General features: G+C 42.3%; 1 protein-coding gene and 1 long non-coding RNA gene across 2 annotated transcripts in view; one reads left to right on the forward strand and one right to left on the reverse strand.

Annotated features, from left to right (window-relative positions):
• Positions 1-2,090: 2,090 nt before the first annotated feature.
• RDH14 (retinol dehydrogenase 14) lies at positions 2,091-7,345 on the reverse strand. The gene is made up of 2 exons (XM_024118596.3): positions 6,853-7,345; positions 2,091-3,541 (listed from the first exon to the last, which is right to left on the reverse strand). Exons 1-2 carry the CDS (start codon positions 7,243-7,245, stop codon positions 2,924-2,926), a joined length of 1,011 nt encoding a protein of 336 aa, XP_023974364.1. The 5' UTR covers positions 7,246-7,345; the 3' UTR covers positions 2,091-2,923.
• A 40-nt stretch (positions 7,346-7,385) lies between these two features.
• Positions 7,386-10,230, forward strand: part of LOC114487305 (uncharacterized) — a 410,173-nt gene continuing 407,328 nt past the window's right edge. Inside the window, exon 1 of the long non-coding RNA XR_003682277.2 lies at positions 7,386-7,483. This is a non-coding gene — a long non-coding RNA (uncharacterized lncRNA). The remainder of the gene's footprint in view (positions 7,484-10,230) is intronic.

Genomic DNA, 10,230 nt, shown 5'->3' on the forward strand with positions numbered 1-10,230 from the left:
CCAGAAATCTCACTCATTTTCAGAAAAACCTACTTGAAACAGAAGTCAGTATTTCAAAAGAGTAAGTCAGTAACCAACATGAAAATGGGTTTCCAACTCAATTGTTCCATTATCTGGCACATTACATGCTTCTTTCTTAACAATATTTTGCTAAAGGCGAGAGTATCAAAGTAACAGAATTGCCTTTTTCTTATTTCCTTGCCCAGTGAAATAGAAGTCAGCAGAAAGGGGAAAGGAGAGAGAAGCAAAGGGTTTAAATAATCTTCAAAATCTAACTAGTTATACTACAGCGATTAGCCCTCGATTCCACCAAACACCAAGTGGGAAGGACATCTTCCACATGGCAGCTCGTTTTACCTTAATAGGTAGTGTTTCCAGATGAGTTTCGAGTTTCTAGTTTTCCATCATGATAAATTAATATATCCTATTTTATTATGGTGCCACAAACAAGAACTCTGAAAGGCTCAACTCTTACAAAAGGCCCAAATCCCCTGAAAAGCATCAGGTATCAAAATGCAGCCAGAAAAGATGGTATTAAATGAAAAAAAAAAAAAAAAAAAAAAAGGCTCCTTTTTAATGAAGTCGAGGTGTAGGACGGATTTATTAGCTTCCATTTTTCCAGGCTGCATTCTGATGTATTTCCTGCCCATATTTCTAAATTCAGCAGGTCTCTTTGTAGGATTATTTTTAAAAAATGTTTCAAATATGATGCAGCTATAAGGACTACACGTGCAAAGACACACCTGTGATGATACAAACACTAAGTGTTTCTCATATTCACAACCCAATGCTCTAACAGAAAACAGACCTTCTATACCATCTGCCAAGATCCTGCCATTCTTAGAAAGAACTGATACTGGTAACCAGATATTACAGTCTTAAAAATAATAACCAATCAAGGACTACTCTTGACCAAAATGGCCATTAAATTCTGTGTAGTTGTCTATACTTTACAGTCATAATTCCTTTCGTCAATATTATGAGATGGTTAAAACAAATAGTTAAAATTACTATTGATGCCTACAATATTCCTACTTACTCAATTATTTTTATGTATACCACCAGTGACTTATTATTTACTCACACATTAGTATTTACTGTGTCAGGTACTATACCTGACTCTTGAGAAAGGAAAACTAGGAAGAACATAATCTTTCCTTGGATAATTCCTATTGCAATTGTCTAGCTAGAGTTGTGAACAAATAATTAGTGCACTAAATTCCTAGTAATCTGCCAAGATCAATGAAAAAAAAGTAGAGTGAGAATTGGATCCTCCTACAGATATTAAGGAAAGGAACACACTTGAAGGGAATGTAAAGGCTAAGTAGTATTCCCAGTAAAAAAGAGAAGGATATTCCAGATTGAAAGAACAATATAAGGAAAGGCCCAGAGGCAAGTGGGTGATTGGTCCATATTGAGGACTGGGTTATACAATGAAAGGAGAAGAGATATACTGTCTAAGACGTTAGTAACTAGGCCTATTTAAATTTAAATTGACCTTAAGTAATATTAGAAAATCAGTTCTCAGTCACATTTCAAGTACTCAATAAACACATGTGTCTAGAGTCTACCATATTGGACAGTGCAGACAGAATTATTTCCATCATTGCAGAAAGTTCTACTGGACAGCACTGAGTGTAAGAGTACAAGGTAAGCATGTGGCCAGTTCATGGGGAGTCTCAAAAGTATACTAACATGTTTAAATGGAAATGGTTTATAAACTACTGAATTGCACAAAGTCCCTTCAGAAATAGCCTTGGAAGACTCCATCCTCACAGCATTGCTATGATCTATTATACCCATCCAGCTTCTACATTTGAATAAGACTTCTCTTGAAGAAAAACATTCTGCAGCTTAAAAAAGAAAGAAAAAAGGCTGGAAACCCAGTTATGGGCAACTGGAAACCACCACAAGTTTTTAAGCAGGGACGTGACACTGTGACACAGATTTGGGTTTTAGAACTATTACTGCTTAAAGCAGTGTGCAAGATATGTGGGAAGAAAAGGCACTGGGCATACCAAGATCAGCAGAGGCTAATGAGATGATAAAGGACTAATTTCAGAGAAACTTCTAAAGAAATACACAAATAAGAATATGCAACAGTAAATTTATTCCAAGTAAGAATTGTGCATTCAAACCATGCATATATTATTTCCCCACAAAAGCCAGTATTGTCATTAAAACATTTAACACTTTAAACATACCATAAAACTCAAAGATATTTGAAAAACTTCTCAAAGTATCTATTTCAAGTCCCTGAATTCCTTAATATTTGTAATCCATGCTTGTTCAATTATAATTTTAAAATATAACCATGTCACTCATTATAATCGATATGATTATATATATTTAAAACATCTCTTCTGAAATTTTATGTTCTCCAAAAAATAACTTTTCAGTAACTTCAAAATATCTGTATAAGGGGCTTCCCTGGTGGCGCAGTGGTTGAGAGTCCACCTGCCGATGCAGGGGACACGGGTTCGTGCCCCGGTCCGGGAGGATCCCACATGCCGCGGAGCGGCTGGGCCCGTGAGCCATGGCCGCTGAGCCTGCGCGTCCGGAGCCTGCGCTCCGCAACTGGAGAGGCCACGGCAGTGAGAGGCCCGCGTACCGCAAAAAAAAAAAAAAAAAAAATCTCTATGTACCTCTTAGCACTACTACAGTAAAACCAAAATTGCATTTTCAAGTAGCAAGTACCCAAGCCACACCATTCCTGATCAAAGATAGAGCTGACATCCAGGGAATTCCCCGGCGGTCCAGTGGTTAGGACTCCATGCTTCCACTGCTGGGAGCCCGGGTTAGATCCCTGGTTGGGGAACTAAGATCCCGCAAGCCACGTGCAGTAGCCAAAAAACAAAACAAAACAACAAAACGATAGAGCTGACATCCAGTCTTACAAACAGCTCTCTTCCACCCCTTGCTCCTATTTTAATATGCCAACCATTACTTCACTGACATCCCAGAGTTTTCCTGCAACAGATTCATCCATAGCTTTGGGCAATAGCTCTTCCTCTTTACAGTCCCCAAAGTACTTTCCTGACACACCTTCTACCTCAGGGGAAGAGGCTAAATAAATCGAAGTCTGGGCACCTTCTAGTGGACTTTTGAAAAAAGCCCATGACACCAAATTGAAAAGTGGTTTGACTAACAGTGGGATGTGTATGTGCCTCCCAAGGTTGGTCCGCACCATGCCAGGGTGTAACACATTGACAGTGACGTTTGTGCCTTCTAAGCGGCGGGCTAGTTCTCTGGTAAAAAGGATGTTAGCCAGTTTGCTCCGACTATAACAGAAGCTTTTATTATAGTTTTGTTCACTGTTCAAGTCTTCAAAGTTGATGTCTCCGTATTTATAAAGTTTGGAGGTAACTACCACAATCCTGCTGGGAGCTGAACTTTTAAGGAGTCCAAGGAGAAGATTGGTGAGTAGGAAGTGCCCCAGATGGTTCACTCCAAACTGCATCTCAAACCCATCTTCAGTCTTCATATATGGGCACTGGAAGATGCCTGCATTGTTGATCAAAACATCCAGTCTAGGCTCTTCCTTCAAATGGCAAAAAGAGAATGGCAGAGTTACGAACACAGGCCTTAAATGTGCCTAAAATAAAATTTTAAACAATTCCTGCAAACTACTAAAATTCTAAAAAACGCCTCTATGAGTTTTCAACAACTGAAGAAAAGAAGAGACAACAACGACTTGCATGCCTGACCCGGTGCTTTTCATGTTAATATCTCAACTACTCTCAACAACTCTATAAGCAAACTGAAGCACCAGAGTTAGGTGATTTGTCCAGAATCACAGTGCTCCTAAGTGGCAAACAAAAACCTGAAGTTGAAATCTGACACCAATGGCCCTATTCTTAATTAGTAAGCTAGACTGCTTTTCTAATTGGGATTTTCAAACCGTAGCTAGACAGTCAATGTGAGCTAGAGAGTGGAACTACAGCAGAAGACACGTCAGCATTGTTTATTCCCAAAGCTACTCGCATCAACACCAGGGGCAAGTTAGGACTGTTTTATTCTGTAATTTTCTAAGAATAAATGCCACCATGGGAATGGAGAAACTCCAAGTTGTTTCCTTAAAAATGGGACAAGCAATAGAGAGGGTGAGGGATGCAAATTAAGACTGGAGAGAACATCATGAATAAATCAAAGAAACATTAAGAAAAATATTAAACAGGTAGTATAAACATATCAGAAACAAAACCATGAATCATACATACTAAGTCTCACAATAACAGCAAAGGAGACTTAACAGAGGAGGTCTGCTCAGCAAACACCTTTAACCTCTATTACGACTCTAGAATTCACAGTTCTTCCCCCTCCCCGCCCCGATATGAAATCTACCTCTTTCAAGCTTCGAGGAGCCCCCAACTTAGAGATCTATACAGTCAGAATTTCGCACTTTGACCGTATCCTCCTGCATCTTCCCAGATTAAAGTCCTAAAATTTAGACTGTCCTCAAAGGGAAGTCTTTTCATTCTTTACTTCATGTAAGTTGGTTTTCCCTTGTCCCTTCCTGGCTCCTCTGTCTCTTTTGATGGGCAGAGAAAAAGAAATGTACAACGTGTTCCAGGTGTAAAGACACAGTGATGACCCACAATTAAATAAATTTGAGGTCAAATTTCAAATATCACGGGCCCTTTTGCCAAATGTAAGTGAAAAGAAAAATGTGTTAAATTTCACAACTGTTATCAAAGCCTACCTGTCAGTGGATTAACTATTTCTCATTCTGTCTGTCTCAGCACCTTTTGCTTTTCCAATAATCAACTTCAAAAAGAAGGCAAAAGTTCACCCGTGGGGGAAAGAAAGGAGTGTTCTTTTCAGTAATCCTTTGGAAGAGTTTCCTGGATTAATCATTTCTGAGACATCATTCTTTGCTGGGCTTGTGTTATTTTAAGACTGTATCATTTACTGTTTTTTAAATTCTAGAAGATAAATGACATAAATACCAAGAATACCAACATGTGGGAAATTTACACTTCCTTTTTTAAAAAAAATTCTGGTTATAGTCACTGAACTACTGAACTTCAGAGCCAGGAAGGAACTTAATACACACTTAGAAGCAAGGACAACTTAGTTATCTCTTTATCGCCTTAACTTTTAATTGGTTCTGTCAAATGGCCAAAGTAGTGAGAAACCATAGGTATCAAGGAATAAGTATACCCAGTCCCATCTACATTTTTAATGAATAGGAAGATCCACTTTTGATTCTCCCAACATCTCTTGTACACTATTACTTCTTAGTTCTAAACCTGGTAATGAAATACTGGTCATAAAGGCAAACCAAACCAAAACTCTCTGGATCTGCAACAGCTCCCCAACTGTGCATTGAGTTGCCCTAGAGAGTCACAGGGAAACTCTCGGGGTGATTTAGAGTATTTTAAATTTTCAAGGGAAACAAAATGATACTCTGCTCAACATCTCAAAAACTACCAAGCTCCAAGCTTCAACATTTTATTGTGCTATATTCCTTTTCATGATGTCCTACCTTTGCAAAGCTCAGTGTTTAGTAGTTGCTGCAATAAAATGCAAGTACAATGTTAAAAATCAACATAGAACAGAAATGAGGGTGGCAATGTTCACTCTGATTCCGAAGTTTGACAAGCTGGCACAGTGAACAACAGAGGCACATTTCCCATTAGTATACGTATGGTTATAATAATTACGGTTATTGAAAAATGAAATAAAAATATTTTTTCTTTCATCTATGCTATGTGTATTTTTTTTTCCAAACAGCTACTAAGTTGTTACATAAATACTTAATAAGTTGTTTGGATCTAATTACTTAATGAATAAGCTGTTAGATATTTGTTTGGCCTAAGGGCATCATGAAAAAATTAGAAAGTTTGGGAACTTCGGCTCTAGACTCAGGAGACTCCTTTTCATATAGGCTCCTTTTCTATGCCAGCTAATTTTAAACATCACTCTCCTGAATGCCCTCTTGCAAGTCACCTCTGCAGGGAACCCTTCTACCTCAATTTCAGCAGAGGACATCCATTTCAGTGTAATATCTACTATCTAAACAAAGAAATCCTCTACCTCACTGGCAGGCAGCAGAAGTACTGTATAGGGGTTAAAAGCAAGGGCTCTAGAGACAGATCGTGGGCAAATTACTTAGCCTACTATGCCTTAGTGGCCTTACGTTGTAAAACGGGGATAACAGTGCCTACCTCACAGGCTTACTGTGAAGACTGGATGACAAGAGCAAAGTCACTTTAATTTCATTAAAAAAAATGATCTGAAATGCTTGGAACAGCTCCTGGCACACAGGAAACTTTCAATAATTGCTAGGTATTATATTATTTTTATTTCTGTCCCCATTTAGAGCACATGACCACTGGCATTCCAAGCTCCAGTCTATTTGGAAGTTAGGCCAGAGTATGGTTAAGAATACTGCTCATAAGTTCACTGGAGGCAGAAAGCTAAACTTCCTACCCTCGCAGGGGGGGAAAAATTGCTCCAAGGTCCTTGTCTAGCAACTTCCCCTATGTGCTCTCAGGCTCTTTGAGAGATGGCTTGGTGCACATTCACTTTGGACACAGGAAAAACAATCCAGGGACCTGGCGGATCTCCTCCTGAGCTGTCCTCACACGGCAAGAGGAAATGTTCAGAAACTCGCTTATTTTCCTCTTGGGCCCATTTTCTTTCTCAACATTCTTGGAAGACAGAAGACTGCCCTACCAATTTTTCCAGCCTTCAACTCCCAAGCCGCCCGAATCATTCCCAACGTCACACCCTCTCGACTGTGGGCGGTCCCCGCCCCGGCTCAGCCCCCGGCCCTCCAGGCCCCGCCTCGCCGGCCGAAGCCCCTAGCCAGTCCCGTATCTCCGGCAGGTTCCCAGAGCCCCACACCTGGAGCACCTCCTGACAGAAGGAGCGCACGGAGCGAAGCGAGGCGAGGTCCAACTCCTTGACGACGAGCTCGCCGGCCCCGCCGGAGTCAGGCCCCAATTCGGGGCCCCCAGCCTGGCAGATCTCGCGACGGAGCTGACCCGCCGCCTCCTCGGCGCGCGTGCGGTCCCGGCAGCCCATGATCACTCGCGCCCCCAAGCGTAGCAGCTCGGCGGCTGTGGCGCGGCCCAGGCCGCTGTTCGCACCCGTGATCAGCACTGTCTTCCCGTGCATGAGGCCGGAGTCTCCGCCTCGGTGCAGCCGCTGGACGCTGGGCCCCACGAACCGCCGGGCCGCCAGCCACAGGGCCCCACCCAGTGCGGCCAGTAAGGCCGCCACGGCAGTCACTGCCATGGCCGCCCAGGCCCAGGGCCCACCTGCCCCTGCGCGGGACTTCCGGGGTCGCCGCGCACCCGGGTCTGAGCTCGCCACCAGTACGCGAAGAACGCTGGGGCGCGGCCTGTCGTCCCCTGACGGCGGCGTGGGGCATGCTGGGACTTGTAGTCTCCCTTCCGAGGGCACCTGATTGGTTAGTAGAGGACAGCGCTCTGTGTGGCTCCTCGGTGGAGTCGGCTCCCAGCCTGAGAGAAGGGTGAGCACGGCCCCGGGTTTTCAGGCTCCTGGGGTCCCTACCCGTGGAAATCCCAGAGTGGTGGTGGCCTTCCCCGTGGAAATGCCTAATGACTTCTTTGAATTTACAAGTCTCTTTATAGGCTGCTTTACAAATCCCACACTTCGGGGCTGGCTTAGTGTGTTTTCCTTTAAGGGCACCTGGGACTTGTTAGCCCTCAGTTCAGTTTACCTTCATCCTCTGGAGAATGGTCCCTGCCGAACTGAAGTCTGAGGAGAGGCTCTTTTTTCCCCACAGCTGACGCTAAGAACTTAGCAACATGAATCAGTTAGAAATAGAATGGACCAGTGGTTCTCAGACTTTAGCGTTGCATTGGAATCAACTGCAGGACCTGTAAAAACAGAAATTTCAGGGCCCAGTTTCAAATTCATTAGAGTCCAAAAATGGAACCTGAGAATGTGCATTTCTAACAAGTTCCCAGGTGATTCTGATGCAGGTTATCTGGGGACCATGGTTTGAGAATGTTAGACCATTGTGGCCTTGATCCATGTATAAAACGGCATTCTCAAATGGTCTTAGTTGACAGTGGTAGATATACATTGGGAAAAGCGTGGACTTACTGTATACATAGACTTCTGAGCAGGCTCATTCACAAGTGTCTTCCCCATTCCCTCCGGAGAATATTAAATGTAACAAGGAAGGGAAAGTGCTTTTTACACTGTAAAATGCTTCAGAAATGTCAGGGGTTATTGCCACAGATATCCATCTTCAAGCTGCAAACTTCAAACTTTAGACCAAGCTACTCTTAAGTCGTCATACGTTCGTCTACTCACCCATCCAATATATGCCAGGCCCTGTGCCCTGTGAGAGTCACGAAGAAATAGGGCACCATTTCTTCCCTCAGGGTGCTTACTGTCTGGTCCAGAGACCTCTCCTACCCCAGCCCCCATTCTAGAATCTTCAGGACAAGAGAAGAGACACACAACTTCTGTAGTTTGAAATAAACTCCCTAGATGATTTTGATAAACTCTCCTCCACTCCCTTGTATTTGGGAAGGATATAACATGCAACAAAAAGGCATAGTACAAAGAGCCAAGGGGTAGAATGCCAGAAGAAGGTTTCTTATGAGTGCTGAGAATGGAGCTCAGAGGTGGTACGAGCACTGTCACTGAGGGTTAGACGAGGCACCAGGAACAGAAATCATGAGGTGGACAGGGCCTTTATTCCATCCTATCTGTAACTTGAAGCTGCCTCTCACACTCACTGAGCCGGGAGCACGTTTCCTCTCTTCCTTTCTATCCATCCACATCTTTCCTGTCCTGCAAAGCCCACCTCCGTTCTCTACATTTCCTGACCACTTCCAGCCCATGCAGACTTCTGCTTCAGCCTTGTGTGTGACCCTCACTTGGCACCGAGGACAAACAGCCCTCTCGTGTTGGCTATTTGAGCTTGCACATTTGACTTCTTCTAAGGGATTGTTAAAGGATGGGATTATGTCTGAGTCTCTCTTGTGGCCTTTATCTTGGGGAATGCGTAGAAAACAGTAGGTACTCAGTAAGTTTCATGACTGATATATTTTAGACTGCCTTACATCAAATTAGGAAGCACATCAAAAGATGTGTGTGAGCAGTGGTATGTTTTAAGTAGAACCGGGGTGGAATATGCATACGTGGGTGGGGTAGAGATGGAGATGGGTCGAGAAGGAGCAAGAGAGGGTGTGAGGAAGAGAAGACAGACAGCATATAGCAGCTTTTGAAGTGAGATCTAAATTTCAATCTTAGTCCTGCCCCTTATTACCTGCACAGCCTTGGACAAGCTACTTAATCTTTTTGAATTTTATGTTCTTCATTGATTAAAAAAAAAGGAAGGTAATAATATTGATATTATGTTACGACAGTTTGGTTTGATGAGAAAATGAGGTAGCATCTGAAAATAACCAGCTTGTTGTTCCTAATGTAGTAGATTATGGTTAATAACTAATCAATTTTCTTTTGAAAACAAAACAAAAATCACAATAGAATGACAACAGTGAAGGCTAGGATACTACACTTACTTCATGTCACATTTTGAAGTGGTAGCCAAGGCTTTTTTTCCCCATATAAACATTGGACCTACCTGCTGGGCCCAAAGCCAGAGACTTCAAATATGAAGCCTTGTAGTCCAGAGGCAATGAACCCAGGAAGTAAGCTTCAAAGAACCCTTCCAGGAGGTTCTGTCTGGAGCTCATCTTAGATGAAAGTAACCTGTATGAATAACTGCTTTATTTCTGAATGAGCAGTGTCAAAATTGGTATACTCATGCAGGTAGAGTGGTATTTTCATTTTTGCATTGATTAAAAGGCTGTTCACAGAGGCAACAGACTAAAAAGCTCCAGTTTTCAAGAGTGTACTTAACCCTTCTCTTTCCACTTGTGAAGACCCACTATTCTGTAATGATGATGGGTAATGATTCATTCTAGCTACCAACATCCATAAATGAGCAATGCTTTGTAAAACTAAGTAGGCTTCTGACATAGTCCTTTAAGCATTCAAGGATTCAAGTTCTAAACTTATTCTAAAGAGTCATCATTATGACTTACACACAGAGGTAGTTGCAGTGTCATCAACAGCATTGACAGCTCCAAGAGAAGTAGCTTGAAGGTAACTTGAGAGTTCAAAATGTTTTAAAAAACTCAAGAGAAAACCTTTCCAAATGAACAAAGTTCTGAGGTCTAATCTACTGAAATACCTAATTGCCCTAGAGATCCAAAAGATGTGGCTTCTGTAATA

This window comes from Physeter macrocephalus, chromosome 12 (assembly GCF_002837175.3).
Source record: "Physeter macrocephalus isolate SW-GA chromosome 12, ASM283717v5, whole genome shotgun sequence".
NCBI classification, from domain to species: Eukaryota; Metazoa; Chordata; class Mammalia; order Artiodactyla; family Physeteridae; genus Physeter; species Physeter macrocephalus.

What these genes read in the sequence shown, in the direction of transcription:
- RDH14 (XM_024118596.3), bottom strand. Translation starts at nt 7,245, where the DNA reads ATGGCAGTGACTGCCGTGGCGGCCTTACTGGCCGCACTGGGTGGGGCC. An exon ending in TCTGTCAGGAGGTGCTCCAG is followed by an intron (nt 3,542 to 6,852) that starts GTGTGGGGCTCT and finishes TGCCATTTGAAG; the next exon opens with GAAGAGCCTAGACTGGATGT.